Genomic DNA, 23231 nt, shown 5'->3' with positions numbered 1-23231 from the left:
TTATAAACTTTTATTTGTGTATTATAAAAAGAGAATGCATTCCCCTTTAATTCTATACCAAACTAAAACATATTCTGATCACAAACGACAAAGCTATTGAAGAGGGTAGTGAAATAGTCATGAGCAAAATGTCGAAACGTGGGAAAATAATTACGGAGATAAAGGGTTAAAGTAGCTCGAACAGAGGTGAAAGTCTTTTCAGTTTAATGTCAGCTTTAAGAAGGAGCTTAAAAATATTGATCAACCTTTGCCTGTTTAATTACTATTAAACCAACATTGCAAACAGTTTTTCGTAAGAAATGACGTTCACCTTAAAAAAAATGGATTGGAAAACAGAAGGGCAGAACTATCAAATGTGGTGATTCTCTTTAAGAAACAAACGTTAACACCGAAAAGAAAACAAACACACACAAACACAAATCAAGGCAGCACAAAAACATGGAGAGCTAAGCGCAGTCTGAGTGCAAGGCATTCTCTGTTAGTCTTTCAGAAGTACGCAAAAGATCAGAAAATGTTGTTATTTTTTCTCTATCATTCAAAAGTTATCATATGTTTATCTCTTGTTGAAATTTAAGTAAATTCAGGCTACAGTCTAGTCATCCTGTATGTATTTCTACATTTATCGACTGATCCAAAATGTGTTTTCGGTATATTTATATAAAATAAATCTATTTTAGCAATGTCAAAAAGCTGTATGGAATACATAAATAAAAATATTTAATTTTAATTTTATATATTTAAAACCATACAAATGCTAACTTAAATATTTAAACTGCATTATTAAAAAAAAATTATTTCAATTAAAACATGTACAATGAACAAAAAGAATTCTGGGAAAAGAAAATATCCAAAAGTTACTAAAAAATAAGCATTTCTTTTTTTCAATTTCACTTTCAGATTCTACCGCTGAACCAACAACTAGCACAGCAGAATCCACTACTACCGCTGAACAAACAACTAGCACAGCAGAATCTACTATTACCGCTGAACAAACAACTAGCACAGCAGAATCTACTATTACCGCTGAACAAACAACTAGCACAGCAAAATCCACTACTACCGCTGAACAAACAACTAGCATAGCAGAATCTACTATTACCGCTGAACAAACAACTACCACAGCTGAATCTACTACTACCGCTGAACAAACAACTACCACAGCTGAATCTACTACTACCGCTGAACAAACAACTACCACAGCTGAATCTACTACTACCACTGAACAAACAACTACCACAGCTGAATCTACTACTACCGCTGAACAAACAACTACCACAGCTGAATCTACTACTACCGCTGAACAAACAACTACCACAGCTGAATCTACTACTACCGCTGAAAAAACAACTACCACAGCTGAATCTACTACTACCGCTGAATCAACAACTAGCACAGCAGAATCCACTACTACCGCTGAACCAACAACTAGCACAGCAGAATCTACTACTACCGCTGAATCAACAACTAGCACAGCAGAATCCACTACTACCGCTGAACAAACAACTACCACAGCTGAATCTACTACTACCGCTGAACAAACAACTACCACAGCTGAATCTACTACTACCGCTGAACAAACAACCAGCACAGCAGAATCTACTACTACCGCTGAATCAACAACTAGCACAGCAGAATCCACTACTACCGCTGAACCAACAACTAGCACAGCAGAATCTACTACTACCGCTGAATCAACAACTAGCACAGCAGAATCCACTACTACCGCTGAACAAACAACTACCACAGCAGAATCCACTACTACCGCTGAACAAACAACTACCACAGCTGAATCTACTACTACCGCTGAACAAACAACTACCACAGCTGAATCTACTACTACCGCTGAACAAACAACCAGCACAGCAGAATCTACTACTACCGCTGAATCAACAACTAGCACAGCAGAATCCACTACTACCGCTGAACCAACAACTAGCACAGCAGAATCTACTACTACCGCTGAATCAACAACTAGCACAGCAGAATCCACTACTACCGCTGAACAAACAACTACCACAGCTGAATCTACTACTACCGCTGAACAAACAACTACCACAGCTGAATCTACTACTACCGCTGAATCAATAACTAGCACAGCAGAATCCACTACTACCGCTGAACAAACAACCAGCACAGCTGAATCTACTACTACCGCTGAACAAACAACCAGCACAGCTGAATCTACTACTACCGCTGAACAAACAACCAGCACAGCTGAATCTACTACTACCGCTGAATCAACAACTAGCACAGCAGAATCCACTACTACCGCTGAATCAACAACTAGCACAGCAGAATCCACTACTACCGCTGAAAAAACAACTAGCACAGCTGAATCCACTACTACCGCTGAACAAACAACTACCATAGCAGAATCTACTACTACCGCTAAATCAACAACTAGCACAGCAGAATCCACTACTACCGCTGAACAAACAACCAGCACAGCTGAATCTACTACTACCGCTGAACAAACAACCAGCACAGCTGAATCTACTACTACCGCTGAACAAACAACCAGCACAGCTGAATCTACTACTACCGCTGAATCAACAACTAGCACAGCAGAATCCACTACTACAGCTGAATCAACAACTAGCACAGCAGAATCCACTACTACCGCTGAAAAAACAACTAGCACAGCTGAATCCACTACTACCGCTGAACAAACAACTACCACAGCAGAATCTACTACTACCGCTAAATCAACAACTAGCACAGCAGAATCCACTACTACCGCTGAACCAACAACTAGCACAGCAGAATCTACTACTACCGCTGAATCAACAACTAGCACAGCAGAATCCACTACTACCGCTGAACAAACAACTACCACAGCTGAATCTACTACTACCGCTGAACAAACAACTACCACAGCTGAATCTACTACTACCGCTGAACAAACAACTACCACAGCTGAATCTACTACTACCGCTGAACCAACAACTAGCACAGCAGAATCCACTTCTACCGCTGAACAGACAACTAGCACAGCAGAATCTACTACTACCGCTGAACCAACAACTACCACAGCAGAATCTACTACTACCGCTGAACTAACAACTACCACAGCAGAATCTACTACTACCGCTGAACAAACAACTACCATAGCAGAATCTACAACTACCGCTGAATCAACAACTAGCACAGCAGAATCCACTACTACCGCTGAACAAACAACTAGCACAGCAGAATCTACTACTACCGCTGAATCAACAACTAGCACAGCTGAATCTACTACTTCCTCGGAACAAAAAACTACCACAGCAGAATCCACTACGACCGCTGAACAAACAACTACCACAGCTGAATCTACTACTACCGCTGAACAAACAACTACCACAGCTGAATCTACTACTACCGCTGAAAAAACAACTACTACAGCTGAATCTACTACTACCGCTGAACCAAAAACTACCACAGCTGAATCTAGTATTACCGCTGAACCAACAACTACCGCAGCAGAATCTACTACTACCGCTGAAAAAACAACTAGCACAGCAGAATCTACTACTACCGCTGAATCAACAACTAGCACAGCAGAATCTACTACTACCGCTGAACAAACAACTAGCACAGCTGAATCTACTACGACCGCTGAACAAACAACTACCACAGCTGAATCTACTACTACCGCTGAACAAACAACTAGCACAGCAGAATCTACTACTACCGCTGAATCAACAACTAGCACAGCAGAATCCACTACTACCGCTGAACAAACAACTACCACAGCTGAATCTACTACTACCGCTGAACAAACAACTACCACAGCTGAATCTACTACTACCGCTGAATCGACAACTAGCACAGTAGAATCCACTACTACCGCTGAATCAACAACTAGCACAGCAGAATCCACTACTACCGCTGAACAAACAACTACCACAGCTGAATCTACTACTACCGCTGAACAAACAACTACCACAGCTGAATCTACTACTACCGCTGAACAAACAACTACCACAGCTGAATCTACTACTACCGCTGAATCAACAACTAGCACAGCAGAATCTACTACTACCTCTGAACAAACAACTAGCACAGCTGAATCTACTACGACCGCTGAACAAACAACTACCACAGCTGAATCTACTACTACCGCTGAACAAACAACCAGCACAGCAGAATCTACTACTACCGCTGAATCAACAACTAGCACAGCAGAATCCACTACTACCGCTGAACCAACAACTAGCACAGCAGAATCTACTACTACCGCTGAATCAACAACTAGCACAGCAGAATCCACTACTACCGCTGAACAAACAACTACCACAGCTGAATCTACTACTACCGCTGAACAAACAACTACCACAGCTGAATCTACTACTACCGCTGAATCAACAACTAGCACAGTAGAATCCACTACTACCGCTGAATCAACAACTAGCACAGCAGAATCCACTACTACCGCTGAACAAACAACTACCACAGCTGAATCTACTACTACCGCTGAACAAACAACTACCACAGCTGAATCTACTACTACCGCTGAACAAACAACTACCACAGCTGAATCTACTACTACCGCTGAATCAACAACTAGCACAGTAGAATCCACTACTACCGCTGAATCAACAACTAGCACAGCAGAATCCACTACTACCGCTGAACAAACAACTACCACAGCTGAATCTACTACTACCGCTGAACAAACAACTACCACAGCTGAATCTACTACTACCGCTGAACAAACAACTACCACAGCTGAATCTACTACTACCGCTGAACAAACAACTACCACAGCTGAATCTACTACTACCGATGAACAAACAACCAGCACAGCAGAATCTACTACTACCGCTGAATCAACAACTAGCACAGCAGAATCAACTACTACCGCTGAATCAACAACTAGCACAGCAGAATCCACTACTACCGCTGAACAAACAACTAGCAAAGCAGAATCCACTACTACCGCTGAACAAACATCTACCACACCAGAATCCACTACTACCGCTGAACAAACAACTACCACAGCTGAATCTACTACTACCGCTGAACAAACAACTACCACAGCTGAATCTACTACTACCGCTGAACAAACAACTAGCACAGCAGAATCCACTACTACCGCTGAAAAAACAACTAGCACTGCAGAATCCACTACTACCGCTGAATCAACAACTAGCACAGCAGAATCTACTACTACCGCTGAACCAACAACTAGCACAGCAGAATCTACTACTACCGCTGAATCAACAACTAGCACAGCAGAATCTACTACTACCGCTGAACAAACAACTAGCACAGCAGAATCCACTACTACCGCTGAACAAACAACTACCACAGCTGAATCTACTACTACCGCTGAACAAACAACTAGCACAGCAGAATCCACTACTACCGCTGAACAAACAACTAGCACTGCAGAATCCACTACTACCGCTGAATCAACAACTAGCACAGCAGAATCTACTACTACCGCTGAACCAACAACTAGCACAGCAGAATCTACTACTACCGCTGAATCAACAACTAGCACAGCAGAATCCACTACTACCGCTGAACAAACAACTACCACAGCTGAATCTACTACTACCGCTGAACAAACAACTACCACAGCTGAATCTACTACTACCGCTGAATCGACAACTAGCACAGTAGAATCCACTACTACCGCTGAATCAACAACTAGCACAGCAGAATCCACTACTACCGCTGAACAAACAACTACCACAGCTGAATCTACTACTACCGCTGAACAAACAACTACCACAGCTGAATCTACTACTACCGCTGAACAAACAACTACCACAGCTGAATCTACTACTACCGCTGAATCAACAACTAGCACAGCAGAATCTACTACTACCGCTGAACAAACAACTAGCACAGCTGAATCTACTACGACCGCTGAACAAACAACTACCACAGCTGAATCTACTACTACCGCTGAACAAACAACCAGCACAGCAGAATCTACTACTACCGCTGAATCAACAACTAGCACAGCAGAATCCACTACTACCGCTGAACCAACAACTAGCACAGCAGAATCTACTACTACCGCTGAATCAACAACTAGCACAGCAGAATCCACTACTACCGCTGAACAAACAACTACCACAGCTGAATCTACTACTACCGCTGAACAAACAACTACCACAGCTGAATCTACTACTACCGCTGAATCAACAACTAGCACAGTAGAATCCACTACTACCGCTGAATCAACAACTAGCACAGCAGAATCCACTACTACCGCTGAACAAACAACTACCACAGCTGAATCTACTACTACCGCTGAACAAACAACTACCACAGCTGAATCTACTACTACCGCTGAACAAACAACTACCACAGCTGAATCTACTACTACCGCTGAACAAACAACTACCACAGCTGAATCTACTACTACCGATGAACAAACAACCAGCACAGCAGAATCTACTACTACCGCTGAATCAACAACTAGCACAGCAGAATCAACTACTACCGCTGAATCAACAACTAGCACAGCAGAATCCACTACTACCGCTGAACAAACAACTAGCAAAGCAGAATCCACTACTACCGCTGAACAAACATCTACCACACCAGAATCCACTACTACCGCTGAACAAACAACTACCACAGCTGAATCTACTACTACCGCTGAACAAACAACTACCACAGCTGAATCTACTACTACCGCTGAACAAACAACTAGCACAGCAGAATCCACTACTACCGCTGAACAAACAACTAGCACTGCAGAATCCACTACTACCGCTGAATCAACAACTAGCACAGCAGAATCTACTACTACCGCTGAACCAACAACTACCACAGCTGAATCTACTACTAATGCTGAACCAACAACTACCACAGCAGAATGTACTACTACCGCTGAGCAAACAACTACCACAGCTGAATCTACTACTACCGCTGAGCAAACAACTACCACAGCTGAATCTACTATTACCGCTGAACAAACAACTACCACAGCTGAATCTACTACGACCGCTGAACAAACAACTACCACAGCTGAATCTACTACTACCGATGAACAAAAAACTACCACAGCTGAATCTACTACTACCGCTGAACCAACAACTACCACAGCTGAATCTAGTACTACCGCTGAACAAACAACTACCACAGCTGAATCTACTACTACCGCTGAACAAACAACTAGCACAGCAGAATCCACTACTACCGCTGAACATACAACTACCACAGCAGAATCTACTACTACCGCTGAATCAACAACTAGCACAGCAGAATCTACAACTACCGCTGAATCAACAACTAGCACAGCAGAATCCACTACTACCGTAGAATCAACAACTAGCACAGCAGAATCCACTACTACCACTGAACCAATAACTACCACAGCTGATTCTACCACTACCGCTGAGCAAACATCTACCACAGCTGAATCTAGTACTACCGCTGAACAAACAACTAGCACAGCAGAATCTACAACTACAGCTGAACAAACAACTAGCACAGCAGAATCTACTACTACCGCTAAACAAACAACTAGCACAGCAGAATCTACTACTACCGCTGAAAAAACAACTACCACAGCAGAATCCACTACGACCGCTGAACAAACAACTAGCACTGCAGAATCTACTACTACCGCTGAACAAACATCTACCACAGCTGAATCTACTACTACCGCTGAACAAACAACTACTACAGCTGAATCTACTACTACCGCTGAACAAACAACTACCACAGCTGAATCTACTACTACCGCTGAACAAACAACTAGCACAGCAGAATCCACTATGACCGCTGAACAAACATTTACCACAGCTGAATCTACTACTACCACTGAACAAACAACTACCACAGCTGAATCTACTACTACCGCTGAACAAACATTTACCACAGCTGAATCTACTACTACCACTGAACAAACAACTACCACAGCTGAATCTACTACTACCGCTGAACAAACAACTACCACAGCTGAATCTACTACTACCGCTGAACAAAAAACTAGCACAGCAGAATCCACTACGACCGCTGAACAAACATCTACCACAGCTGAATCTACTACTACCGCTGAACAAACAACTACCACAGCTGAATCTACTACTACCGCTGAACAAACAACTACCACAGCTGAATCTACTACGACCGCTGAACAAACAACTAGCACAGCAGAATCTACTACGACCGCTGAACAAACAACTAGCACAGCAGAATCCACTACGACCGCTGAATCAACAACTAGCACAGCAGAATCCACTACGACCGCTGAACAAACAACTACCACAGCAGAATCAACTACTACCGCTGAACAAACATCTACCACAGCTAAATCTACTACTACCGCTGAACAAACAACTACCACAGCTGAATCTACTACTACCGCTGAACAAACAACTACCACAGCTGAATCTACTACTACCACTGAACAAACAACTAGCACAGCAGAATCCACTACTACCGCTGAACAAACAACTAGCACAGCAGAATCCACTACTACCGCTGAACAAACATCTACCACAGCAGAATCCACTACTACCGCTGAACAAACAACTACCACAGCTGAATCTACTACTACCGCTGAACCAACAACTAGCACAGCAGAATCTACTACGACCGCTGAACAAACAACTAGCTCAGCAGAATCCACTTCGACCGCTGAATCAACAACAACTAGCACAGCTGAATCCACTACTACCGCTGAATCAACAACTAGCACAGAAGAATCTACTACTACCGCTGAACCAACAACTACCACAGCAGAATCCACTACTACCGCTGAACAAACAACTAGCACAGCAGAATCCACTACGACCGCTGAACAAACAACTACCACAGTTGAATCTACTACTACCGCTGAACCAACAACTGTCACAGCAGAATCCACTTCTACCGCTGAATCAACAACTAGCACAGCAGAATCCACTACGACCGCTGAACAAACAACTAGCACAGCAGAATCCACTACTACCGCTGAACAAACATCTACCACAGCAGAATCCACTACTACCGCTGAACAAACAACTACCACAGCTGAATCTACTACTACCGCTGAACCAACAACTAGCACAGCAGAATCTACTACGACCGCTGAACAAACAACTAGCACAGCAGAATCCACTTCGACCGCTGAATCAACAACTAGCACAGCTGAATCCACTACTACCGCTGAATCAACAACTAGCACAGAAGAATCTACTACTACCGCTGAACCAACAACTACCACAGCAGAATCCACTACTACCGCTGATCAAACCACTACCACAGCAGAATCCACTACGACCGCTGAACAAACAACTACCACAGTTGAATCTACTACTACCGCTGAACCAACAACTGTCACAGCAGAATCCACTTCTACCGCTGAATCAACAACTAGCACAGCAGAATCCACTACGACCGCTGAACAAACAACTAGCACAGCAGAATCCACTACGACCGTTGAACAAACAACTACCACAGCAGAATCAACTACTACCGCTGAACAAACATCTACCACAGCTAAATCTACTACTACCGCTGAACAAACAACTACCACAGCTGAATCTACTACTACCGCTGAACAAACAACTACCACAGCTGAATCTACTACTACCACTGAACAAACAACTAGCACAGCAGAATCCACTACTACCGCTGAATCAACAACTAGCACAGCAGAATCTACTACTAACGCTGAACCAACAACTACCACAGCTGAATCTACTACTACCGCTGAACCAAAAACTACCACAGCAGAATCCACTACTACCGCTGAATCAACAACTAGCACAGCAGAATCTACTACTAACGCTGAACCAACAACTACCACAGCTGAATCTACTACTACCGCTGAACCAAAAACTACCACAGCAGAATCTACTACTACCGCTGAGCAAACAACTACCACAGCTGAATCTACTACTACCGCTAAGCAAACAACTACCACAGCTGAATCTACTACTACCGCTGAACAAACATCTAGCACAGCAGAATCCACTACTACCGCTGAATCAACAACTAGCACAGCAGTATCCACTACTACCACTGAACCAACAACTACCACAGCTGAATCTACTACTTTCGCAGAACAAACATCTAGCACAGCAGAATCCACTACTACCGCTGAATCAACAACTAGCACAGCAGAATCCACTACTACCGCTGAACCAACAACTAGCATAACAGAATCCACTACTACCGCTGAACAGACAACTAGCACATTAGAATCCACTACTACCGCTGAATCAACAACTAGCATAACAGAATCCACTACTACCGCTGAACAGACAACTAGCACATTAGAATCTACTACTACCGCTGAACCAACAACTAGCATAACAGAATCCACTACTACCGCTGAACAGACAACTAGCACATTAGAATCTACTACTACCACTGAATCAACAAGTAGCACAGCAGAATCCACTACTACCGCTAAATCAACAACTAGCACAGCAGAATCAACTACTACCGCTGAACCAACAACTACCACAGCTGAATCTAGTACTACCGCTGAACAAACAACTAGCACAGCAGAATCTACTACTACCACTGAACCAACAACTAGCACAGCAGAATCCACTACTACCACTGAACCAACAACTACCACAGCAGAATCTACTACTACCGCTGAACAAACAACTACCACAGCAGAATCCACTACTACCGCTGAACAAACAACTAGCACAGCAGAATCCACTACTACCGCTGAACAAACAACTACCACAGCTGAATCTACTACTACCGCTGAACAAACAACTACCAAAGAAGAATCTACTACTACCGCTGAACAAACAACTACCACAGCACAATCTACTACTACCGCTGAACCAACAACTAGCACTGCAGAATCCACTACTACCGCTGAATCAACAATTACCATACCAGAATCCACTACTACCGCTGAACCAACAACTAGCACTGCAGAATCCACTACTACCGCTGAATCAACAACTACCACAGCAGAATCCACTACTACCGCTGAACCAACAACTAGCACAGCAGAATCTACAACTACAGCTGAACAAACAACTAGCACTGCAGAATCCACTACTACCGCTGAATCAACAACTACCACAGCAGAATCCACTACTACCGCTGAATCAACAACTAGCACAGCAGAATCCACTACTAACGCTGAATCAAGAACTACCACAGCAGAATCCACTACTACCGCTGAATCAAATACTAACACAGCAGAATCTACAACTACCGCTGAACCAAGAACTACCACAGCAGAATCCACTACTATCGCTGAAAAAACAACTAGCACTGTAGAATCCACTACTACCGCTGAATCAACAACTAGCACAGCAGAATCTACTACTACCGCTGAACAAACAACTAGCACAGCTGAATCTACTACTACCGCTGAACCAAGTACTACCACAGCAGAATCTACTACTACCGCTGAACAAACAACTACCACATTAGAATCTACAACTACAGCTGAACAAACAACTAGCACAGCAGAATCTACTACTACCGCTGAACAAACAACTAGCACAGCTGAATCTACTACTACCGCTGAACCAACTACTACCACAGCAGAATCTACTACTACCGCTGAACAAACAACTACCACAGCAGAATCTACAACTACAGCTGAACAAACAACTAGCACAGCAGAATCTACTACTACCGCTGAATCAACAACTAGCACAGCAGAATCCACTACTACCGCTGAACCAACAACTAGCACAGCAGAATCTACTACTACCGCTGAACAAACAACTAGCACAGCTGAATCTACTACTACCGCTGAACCAACTACTACCACAGCAGAATCTACTACTACCGCTGAACAAACAACTACCACAGCAGAATCTACAACTACAGCTGAACAAACAACTAGCACAGCAGAATCTACTACTACCGCTGAATCAACAACTAGCACAGCAGAATCCACTACTACCGCTGAACCAACAACTAGCACAGCAGAATCTACTACTACCGCTGAATCAACAACTAGCACAGCAGAATCGTCTACTACCGCTGAACAAACAACTACCACAGCTGAATCTACTACTACCGCTGAACAAACAACTACCACAGCTGAATCCACTACTACCGCTGAACAAACAACTACCACAGCTGAATCTACTACTACCGCTGAACAAACAACCAGCACAGCAGAATCTACTACTACCGCTGAATCAACAACTAGCACAGCAGAATCCACTACTACCGCTGAACCAACAACTAGCACAGCAGAATCTACTACTACCGCTGAATCAACAACTAGCACAGCAGAATCCACTACTACCGCTGAACAAACAACTACCACAGCTGAATCTACTACTACCGCTGAACAAACAACTACCACAGCTGAATCTACTACTACCGCTGAATCAACAACTAGCACAGCAGAATCCACTACTACCGCTGAATCAACAACTAGCACAGCAGAATCCACTACTACCGCTGAAAAAACAACTAGCACAGCTGAATCCACTACTACCGCTGAACAAACAACTACCACAGCTGAATCTACTACTACCGCTGAACAAACAACTACCACAGCTGAATCTACTACTACCGCTGAACAAACAACTACCACAGCTGAATCTACTACTACCGCTGAACAAACAACTGCCACAGCTGAATCTACTACTACCGCTGAACAAACAACCAGCACAGCAGAATCTACTACTACCGCTGAATCAACAACTAGCACAGCAGAATCCACTACTACCGCTGAATCAACAACTAGCACAGCAAAATCCACTACTACCGCTGAAAAAACAACTAGCAAAGCAGAATCCACTACTACCGCTGAACAAACATCTACCACACCAGAATCCACTACTACCGCTGAACAAACAACTACCACAGCTGAATCTACTACTACCGCTGAACAAACAACTACCACAGCTGAATCTACTACTACCGCTGAACAAACAACTAGCACAGCAGAATCCACTACTACCGCTGAACAAACAACTAGCACTGCAGAATCCACTACTACCGCTGAATCAACAACTAGCACAGCAGAATCTACTACTACCGCTGAACCAACAACTACCACAGCTGAATCTACTACTACCGCTGAACCAACAACTACCACAGCAGAATCTACTACTACCGCTGAGCAAACAACTACCACAGCTGAATCTACTACTACCGCTGAGCAAACAACTACCACAGCTGAATCTACTACTACCGCTGAACAAACAACTACCACAGCTGAATCTACTACGACCGCTGAACAAACAACTACCACAGCTGAATCTACTACTACCGATGAACAAAAAACTACCACAGCTGAATCTACTACTACCGCTGAACCAACAACTACCACAGCTGAATCTAGTACTACCGCTGAACAAACAACTAGCACAGCAGAATCCACTACTACCGCTGAACATACAACTACCACAGCAGAATCTACTACTACCGCTGAATCAACAACTAGCACAGCAGAATCTACAACTACCGCTGAATCAACAACTAGCACAGCAGAATCCACTACTACCGTAGAATCAACAACTAGCACAGCAGAATCCACTAGTACCACTGAACCAATAACTACCACAGCTGATTCTACCACTACCACTGAGCAAACATCTACCACAGCTGAATCTAGTACTACCGCTGAACAAACAACTAGCACAGCAGAATCTACAACTACAGCTGAACAAACAACTAGCACAGCAGAATCTACTACTACCGCTGAACAAACAACTAGCACAGCAGAATCCACTACTACCGCTGAACAAACAACTACCACAGCTGAATCTACTACTACCGCTGAACAAACAACTAGCACAGCAGAATCCACTACTACCACTGAACCTATAACTACCACAGCTGATTCTACCACTACCGCTGAGCAAACATCTACCACAGCTGAATCTAGTACTACCGCTGAACAAACAACTAGCATAGCAGAATCTACTACTACCGCTGAACAAACAACTAGCACAGCAGAATCTACTACTACCGCTGAATCAACAACTAGCACAGCAGAATCCACTACGACCGCTGAACAAACAACTAGCACAGCAGAATCTACTACTACCGCTGAACAAACATCTACCACAGCTGAATCTACTACTACCGCTGAACAAACAACTACCACAGCTGAATCTACTACTACCGCTGAACAAACAACTACAACAGCTGAATCTACTATAACCGCTGAACAAACAACTAGCACAGCAGAATCCACTACGACCGCTGAACAAACATTTACCACAGCTGAATCTACTACTACCACTGAACAAACAACAACCACAGCTGAATCTACTACTACCGCTGAAGAAACAACTACCACAGCTGAATCTACTACTACCGCTGAACAAACAACTACCACAGCTGAATCTACTACTACCGCTGAACAAACAACTAGCACAGCAGAATCCACTACGACCGCTGAACAAACATCTACCACAGCTGAATCTACTACTACCGCTGAACAAACAACTACGACAGCTGAATCTACTACTACCGCTGAACAAACAACTACCACAGCTGAATCTACTACGACCGCTGAACAAACAACTAGCACAGCAGAATCTACTACGACCGCTGAACAAACAACTAGCACAGCAGAATCCACTACGACCGCTGAATCAACAACTAGCACAGCTGAATCCACTACTACCGCTGAACAAACAACTAGCACAGAAGAATCTACTACTACCGCTGAACCAACAATTACCACAGCAGAATCCACTACTACCGCTGAACAAACAACTAGCACAGCAGAATCTACTACTACCGCTGAAGAAACAACTACCACAGCTGAATCTACTACTACCGCTGAACAAACAACTAGCACAGCAGAATCCACTACTACCGCTGAATCAACAACTAGCACAGCAGAATCTACTACTACCGCTAAACCAACAACTACCACAGCTGAATCTACTACTACCGCTGAACAAACAACTAGCACTGCAGAATCCACTACTACCGCTGAATCAACAACTAGCACAGCAGAATCTACTACTACCGCTGAACCAACAACTACCACAGCTGAATCTACTACTACCGCTGAACCAACAACTACCACAGCAGAATCTACTACTACCGCTGAGCAAACAACTACCACAGCTGAATCTACTACTACCGCTGAACAAACAACTACCACAGCTGAATCTACTACGACCGCTGAACAAACAACTACCACAGCTGAATCTACTACTACCGATGAACAAAAAACTACCACAGCTGAATCTACTACTACCGCTGAACCAACAACTACCACAGCTGAATCTAGTACTACCGTTGAACAAACAACTACCACAGCTGAATCTACTACTACCGCTAAACAAACAACTAGCACAGCAGAATCCACTACTACCGCTGAACATACAACTACCACAGCAGAATCTACTACTACCGCTGAATCAACAACTAGCACAGCAGAATCTACAACTACCGCTGAATCAACAACTAGCACAGCAGAATCCACTACTACCGTAGAATCAACAACTAGCACAGCAGAATCCACTACTACCACTGAACCAATAACTACCACAGCTGATTCTACCACTACCGCTGAGCAAACATCTACCACAGCTGAATCTAGTACTACCGCTGAACAAACAACTAGCACAGCAGAATCTACAACTACAGCTGAACAAACAACTAGCACAGCAGAATCTACTACTACCGCTGAACAAACAACTAGCACAGCAGAATCTACTACTACCGCTGAATCAACAACTAGCACAGCAGAATCCACTACGAACGCTGAACAAACAACTAGCACTGCAGAATCTACTACTACCGCTGAACAAACATCTACCACAGCTGAATCTACTACTACCGCTGAACAAACAACTACCACAGCTGAATCTACTACTACCGCTGAACAAACAACTACCACAGCTAAATCTACTACTACCGCTGAACAAACAACTAGCACAGCAGAATCCACTACGACCGCTGAACAAGCATTTACCACAGCTGAATCTACTACTACCACTGAACAAACAACTACCACAGCTGAATCTACTACTACCGCTGAAGAAACAACTACCACAGCTGAATCTACTACTACCGCTGAACAAACAACTACCACAGCTGAATCTACTACTACCGCTGAACAAACAACTAGCACAGCAGAATCCACTACGACCGCTGAACAAACATCTACCACAGCTGAATCTACTACTACCGCTGAACAAACAACTACCACAGCTGAATCTACTACTACCGCTGAACAAACAACTACCACAGCTGAATCTACCACGACCGCTGAACAAACAACTAGCACAGCAGAATCTACTACGACCGCTGAACAAACAACTAGCAAAGCAGAATCCACTACGACCGCTGAATCAACAACTAGCACAGCTGAATCCACTACTACCGCTGAATCAACAACTAGCACAGAAGAATCTACTACTACCGCTGAACCAACAATTACCACAGCAGAATCCACTACTACCGCTGAACAAACAACTAGCACAGCAGAATCCACTACTACCACTGAACCAATAACTACCACAGCTGATTCTACCACTACCGCTGAGCAAACATCTACCACAGCTGAATCTAGTACTACCGCTGAACAAACAACTAGCACAGCAGAATCTACAACTACAGCTGAACAAACAACTAGCACAGCAGAATCTACTACTACCGCTGAACAAACAACTAGCACAGCCGAATCTACTACTACCGCTGAATCAACAACTAGCACAGCAGAATCCACTACGACCGCTGAACAAACAACTAGCACAGCAGAATCTACTACTACCGCTGAACAAACATCTACCACAGCTGAATCTACTACTACCGCTGAACAAACAACTACCACAGCTGAATCTACTACTACCGCTGAACAAACTACTACCACAGCTGAATCTACTACTACCGCTGAACAAACAACTAGCACAGCAGAATCCACTACGACCGCTGAACAAACATTTACCACAGCTGAATCTACTACTACCACTGAACAAACAACTACCACAGCTGAATCTACTACTAGCGCTGAACAAACGACTACCATAGCAGAATCCACTACTACTGCTGAACAAATAACTAGTACAGCAGAATCCACTACTACCACTGAACTAACAACTAGCACGACAGAATCTACTACAACAACTGAATCAACAACTAGCACAGCAGAATCTACTACTACCACTGAACCAACAACTAGCACAGCAGAATCTACTACTACCACTGAACCAACAACTAGCACAGCAGAATCTATTACTATCGCTGAACAAACAACTAGCACAGCAGAATCTACTACTACAGCTGAACAAACAACTAGCACAGCAGAATCCACTACTACCGCTGAACCAACAACTAGCACCACAGAATCTACTACTACCACTGAATCAACAACTAGCACAGCAAAACCTACTACTACAGCTGAACAAACAACTAGTACTGCAGAATCCACTACAACCGCGGAACAAGCATCTAGCACAGCAGAATCCACTACTACCGCTGAATCAACAACTAGCACAGCAGAATCAACTACTACCGCTGAACCAACAACTACCACAGCTGAATCTAGTACTACCGCTGAACAAACAACTAGCACAGCAGAATCTACTACTACCACTGAACCAACAACTAGCACAGCAGAATTCACTACTACCACTGAACCAACAACTAGCACAGCAGAATCCACTACTACCGCTAAACAAACAACTAGCATATCAGAATCTACTACTACCGCTGAACTAACAATTAGCTTAGCAGAATCCACTACAACCGCTGAACCAACAACTAGCACAGCAGAATCCCCTACTACCACTGAACCTACAACTAGCACAGCAGAATCCACTTCAACGACTAAACCAACAACTAGCACAGCAGAATCTGCTACTACTGCTGAACCAACAACTAGCACATCAGAATCCACTTCAACGACTAAACCAACAACTAGCACAGAAGAATCTACTACAACCGCTGAACCAACAATTAGCACAGCAGAATCCATTACAACCGCTGAACCAACAACTAGCACAGCAGTATCCACTACTACCACTGAACCAACAACTACCACAGCTGAATCTACTACTTTCGCAGAACAAACATCTAGCACAGCAGAATCCACTACTACCGCTGAATCAACAACTAGCACAGCAGAATCCACTACTACCGCTGAACCAACAACTAGCATAACAGAATCCACTACTACCGCTGAACAGACAACTAGCACATTAGAATCCACTACTACCGCTGAATCAACAACTAGCATAACAGAATCCACTACTACCGCTGAACAGACAACTAGCACATTAGAATCTACTACTACCGCTGAACCAACAACTAGCATAACAGAATCCACTACTACCGCTGAACAGACAACTAGCACATTAGAATCTACTACTACCACTGAATCAACAAGTAGCACAGCAGAATCCACTACTACCGCTGAATCAACAACTAGCACAGCAGAATCAACTACTACCGCTGAACCAACAACTACCACAGCTGAATCTAGTACTACCGCTGAACAAACATTTAGCACAGCAGAATCTACTACTACCACTGAACCAACAACTAGCACAGCAGAATCCACTACTACCACTGAACCAACAACTAGCACAGCAGAATCCATTACTACCGCTAAACAAACAACTAGCATATCAGAATCTACTACTACCGCTGAACTAACAATTAGCTTAGCAGAATCCACTACAACCGCTGAACCAACAACTAGCACAGCAGAATCCCCTACTACCACTGAACCTACAACTAGCACAGCAGAATCCACTTCAACGACTAAACCAACAACTAGCACAGCAGAATCTACTACTACTGCTGAACCAACAACTAGCACATCAGAATCCACTTCAACGACTAAACCAACAACTAGCACAGAAGAATCTACTACAATCGCTGAACCAACAACTAGCACAGCAGAATCCACTACAACCGCTGAACCAACAACTAGTACAGCAGAATCTACTACAACATCTGAACCAACAACTAGCTTAGCAGAAACCACTACTACCGCTGAACCAACAACTAGCACAGCAGAATCTACTACAACATCTGAACCAACAACTAGTACAGCAGAATCTACTACAACATCTGAACCAACAACTAGCTTACCAGAATCCACTACTACCGCTGAACAAACAACTAGCACAGCAGAATCCACTACAACAGCTGAACCAACAACTAGTACAGCAGAATCTACTACTACAGCGGAACAAACAACTAGCACAGCAAAATCCACTTCTACCACTGAACCAATGACTACCACAGCTGATTCTACCACTACCGCTGAAAAAACATCTACCACAGCTGAATCTACTACTTCCGCGGAACAAACATCTAGCACAGCAGAACCAACAACTAGTACAGCAGAATCTACTACTACAGCGGAACAGACAACTAGCACAGCAGAATCCACTATAACCTCGAAACCAACAACTAGCGCAGCAGAATCCACTACTACTTTGGAACAAACTACTAGCACAGCAGAATCCACTACCATTTTCTTAACAACTACCACAGCAGAATCTACTACTACAGCTGTTCCAACCACTAGCACATCAGTATCCACTACTACCATTGTCCCAACCACCAGCACAGTAGAATCCACTACTACCGCTTTCACAATCACTAGCACGGCAGAATCCACTACAAGCACTGGAGTAATTGCTTTTACAACAGAATCAAAAAGCACTAATGAGATAACGAGCACACTTTCCTTACAAACGTCTACGTTAATGTCTGCCACAGAGTTTACAGGTATTTTATACATTACTTCATAAACTAATTTTTATATCTATTTAAATCTACAATGTCTTGTTATTATTATATTTATTTTGTTGCATTTTTTTAACAAAGTTTAATTATTTTTAGCGGCCCTCGAAAGGGGAAAAGATGATAATATTTTTGTGTGGCCTGTCTGTCCGTTCGTCCCATTTAGATCTCAGAAACTAGAAGAGAAAATGAAAATAGGACATTATGATATTTTCGATCATTCAAATTCTGATGCAACGGCTACTTTTTTCTTTTCTGAAATCGAAAAATCTAATGTTTTAAATCAATTATGCAGGCAGTTTTTTCATAAAATTACACCATTCACTATTAAAAGTAACAAACAAGGGAGGCTTTTTAGTAATGGATATACATCCTTACCATTTTGTAACACAATTATGCGAATGGTTTTAGAGTTTTGGTCAAAAAATATTTTTTTTTTACAATTGTATTGCTAAGTTATGTAAGTTCTGTCATACTAAATACTATATTTACCAAAAAAAAAAATTTTTTTAAAGAGAAAAAATATAATTAATATGCAAATAAGTTGGACATAATTTAAATTAACAAATAATAAGTAGATTTTCATTGGAACAAATATTAGGTTACTGGAAGGTACATTGGATGTATAAAACTTCAGATTCATTATAAGATATAAGTTAGGCCAGGATCAGATCTAACTTTATATTATATTTCACTTATCCCTTGGTCTGCTGGACCTTTGGGGCACTACACAGGATCTGTCAAACTTCTTTCTCCATTCGTCCATGTCATTTAACTTTGATAGAATTTCATTATGATATTCTTTCTGAAAATATTGAAATCTGCCTTTTTACCTGCCTGTGTAGACCACTTCTGATATAATTTAATACCGATATTCTTCTGAAAATATTGCCTTTTTTCCTCCAAGGGGGCCGATTTAGAGTTTGTGTTTCCACACAAACTGTCTTTGTAACCTTTTTTTGTAATGGTAACATTTTAGTACATATTTTTTAGAGACAATTATAGAGACAATAAATGTTTCCTCAATTGACTTGAATGTCTGCTATAACCGGATTAGTACAGTAAAACGACACAAAATGGTCTTAAGTTGCAAGCTATTATAATACATATTGAGCTAACGTATACAGATGTACGTATTTCGTAGCCACCCTTAAATACATGTCCCTTTCTTACATTGTAAATTTGATTCATCAAGGAACAAGTACAGCCTCAAGCACTGAACAATCGAATACAGCCTCAACTATTCCTTCTGCTACTAACAGTTCAGACAGTATCACATCATCAGGTAAGTTCTCGGCGTTCAATGTCTTTACAGTCAGTGTGTTTTACTGTGTGACATCTAGATGTTATATTTCTAAAAACTCAAACATTTCTTCTATTTCGCTGACACAGACTAATTATTATGTACCCAGCCTTTACTTTGTCTATCGTCAACATGGCGGTGTGTTGCTTTATAGCATGGTTTACATCAGGCTTCTCAAATTATGGGCCTTTTAGCCACCTGTGTAATTGATGTTGACCGTTGATGTTGCCTTGGGGGCAACAATGTCTTTTGAAAAAGCTGTACATTGGCTTCCCGTATTTTGGTCACTGCATGCGCTAGCCTAATTTCCTTTAACCTATGAAGTTTAGTTTGTGGCAAACGATTTTAATTGTTCACTGACCATTCTGTGGCACACATCTAGATGAGATAAATTAAGAAAAGCAATCTAAAGAAAGTAGGACGTCACATCGATGTGTAGCCCTTTGATAGTCAAAAAGTTCGTTACGGACTAAGATCATTAGTATAAGTATGTTTTGAATAGTAAGCATTATTTTCTCAAAGAGTAATAAAAGTTGTTACTGACATTGATTTAAAAAAAAAAACTAATTGGGAAGAAGTTTAAAATGATGCAAAAACACAATAAAAGTACAAAAGCTGTGCATATTTATAAGCTGAGAACTCATACTTTTACAAAGGTCGTAAAATATAATCAGCGGAAAACGTTTTCCATGACAATATAAGTCTATCTAGTTATAGTTCCTGTCTTAACGTTTGCAATCTGTTCTATGCTGGGTTATCTCCTTGGTACATAGTGTTACGTTTCTCTCTCTCCTAATCAGGCCTTCTGTAAGCACTGCTCAACACACAACACATCAAACACAAGAACCTGACAAATAGAGTTCCAACTAATCTGGTACTCTAATGATGAGTGGGGGCGCGGTGGCCGAGCGGTAGAGCGCTTGGCTTTCGAACTGGGGACGGGGACTGGGATTTTTAATTTCGGGATCTTCGGGCGCCTCTGTGTCCACTCAGTTCTAATGGATACCTGACATTAGTTTGGGAAAAGTAAAGGTCGTTGTGCTGGCCACATGACACCCTCGTTGATCGTAGGCCACGGAAACAGATGACCTTTACATCATCTACCCTATAAACCACAAGGTCTGAAAGGGGATTTTATTAGACATGCCTGGTTTGCATAATATCAGCTAACGTATAGTACTTTTATTATGAAAATGGTCATAATAGCAAGGCAACACAAACCACCTTTATTACAGAAAGTTTAAAAAAAAAAAAAAAAACTTCTTTCACTGACTATCGCAATGTACTGCACTTCAACAGTTTCATGATTTAAAAAAATACTTTAATTCTAATTGCTCAACTTATACTTGAAATTCACTTACGTGATTTATCTTTTAGCTTTTACTATGCGAGACACAGCTAGAAAAGGAATCTAGTCTTTTGTTGCGTAGTGTGAAGCTTGTATGTCTTTTCTTCCACCATCAACATTATGTTATCCTTCATTATGGTGGCTGGTACTTTTACTAAACTGCGAAAGAAGTAAAATTATATATGTATATATTTATATTTATATATAAATTGATGGCTGTTAATCAATGGTATGCAAAGTATTAGCAATTAGCGCATCATCTAAACTGATTGTTAAAGAAAGAGATGAGAAGATCTAAGACAAACTGTAACTCTCTATCTCAATTACTCAGTCTTTTCTGGCCCTGCTGCTCTTATTTAAGATGTATAAAACAAAAATTTCGCTTTTAGACCTCGCATTTTATGGGACAGATGATGTTAAGGACATTTGTTTCTATGACCAACGGTTAACGAGCAGGGTGTCATGTGGCCAGCACAACGACCAACCGCCTTTGCTTTCCCAAATAAAATCAGCTACCCATAAAAAGTTGGGTAAACTCAGAGCCGCCCTAAAAAATCCCGAATTTCAAAATCACAGTCTTCACCAAGATTCGAACCCAGGAACATAGGTTGGGAAGCTAAGTGCTACAAAATAATTTTCAAGATATGTCGCACTGTGAGACTAAATAAACATTATATGTAATCTCAATCAAATTCAATCTAAAATAAAATCTTAATATAGCACTGAATCTTTTTTCTCCCACATGAGAAATAAGGTCATATATATTGACAAATGATCTGCAACTATGTACTCATCAGACTAAAAAAAAGATTTTCTAAGACAGTCTACATTACTTTCGGTCAATATATTTAAAACTAACAATAAATAATTATACCGATATTGCTTCTAGCATGTCCATATAATTACGAGGATGATCTACATGCTTTTATATCTCTATGTCACATTTAAATAAATAAATCTGTTCATCTGAAG

The 23231-nt window shown here is 42.0% G+C and overlaps 1 protein-coding gene and 1 long non-coding RNA gene across 9 annotated transcripts in view; one reads left to right on the top strand and one right to left on the bottom strand.

The window, feature by feature from the left end:
• The window catches only part of LOC106059772 (mucin-16-like), a 172223-nt gene that overhangs the window by 44370 nt on the left and 104622 nt on the right, over nt 1–23231 (top strand). For all 5 annotated transcript variants that reach the window (XM_056003652.1, XM_056003651.1, XM_056003654.1 and 2 more), the window contains 2 exons: nt 898–19593; nt 20804–20893. In XM_056003652.1, the coding sequence (XP_055859627.1) occupies nt 898–19593; nt 20804–20893 (18786 nt within the window). The remainder of the gene's footprint in view (nt 1–897; nt 19594–20803; nt 20894–23231) is intronic.
• The window catches only part of LOC129921631 (uncharacterized), a 151658-nt gene that overhangs the window by 78893 nt on the left and 49534 nt on the right, over nt 1–23231 (bottom strand). For all 4 annotated transcript variants that reach the window (XR_008773572.1, XR_008773574.1, XR_008773573.1 and 1 more), the window contains exon 2: nt 22273–22418. This is a non-coding gene — a long non-coding RNA (uncharacterized LOC129921631). The remainder of the gene's footprint in view (nt 1–22272; nt 22419–23231) is intronic.

This window comes from Biomphalaria glabrata, chromosome 11, assembly GCF_947242115.1.
Source record: "Biomphalaria glabrata chromosome 11, xgBioGlab47.1, whole genome shotgun sequence".
Lineage (NCBI taxonomy): Eukaryota > Metazoa > Mollusca > Gastropoda > Planorbidae > Biomphalaria > Biomphalaria glabrata.
The sequence above is the reverse complement of the archived record's forward strand: the minus strand, read 5'-3'. Positions and strand labels throughout refer to the sequence as shown.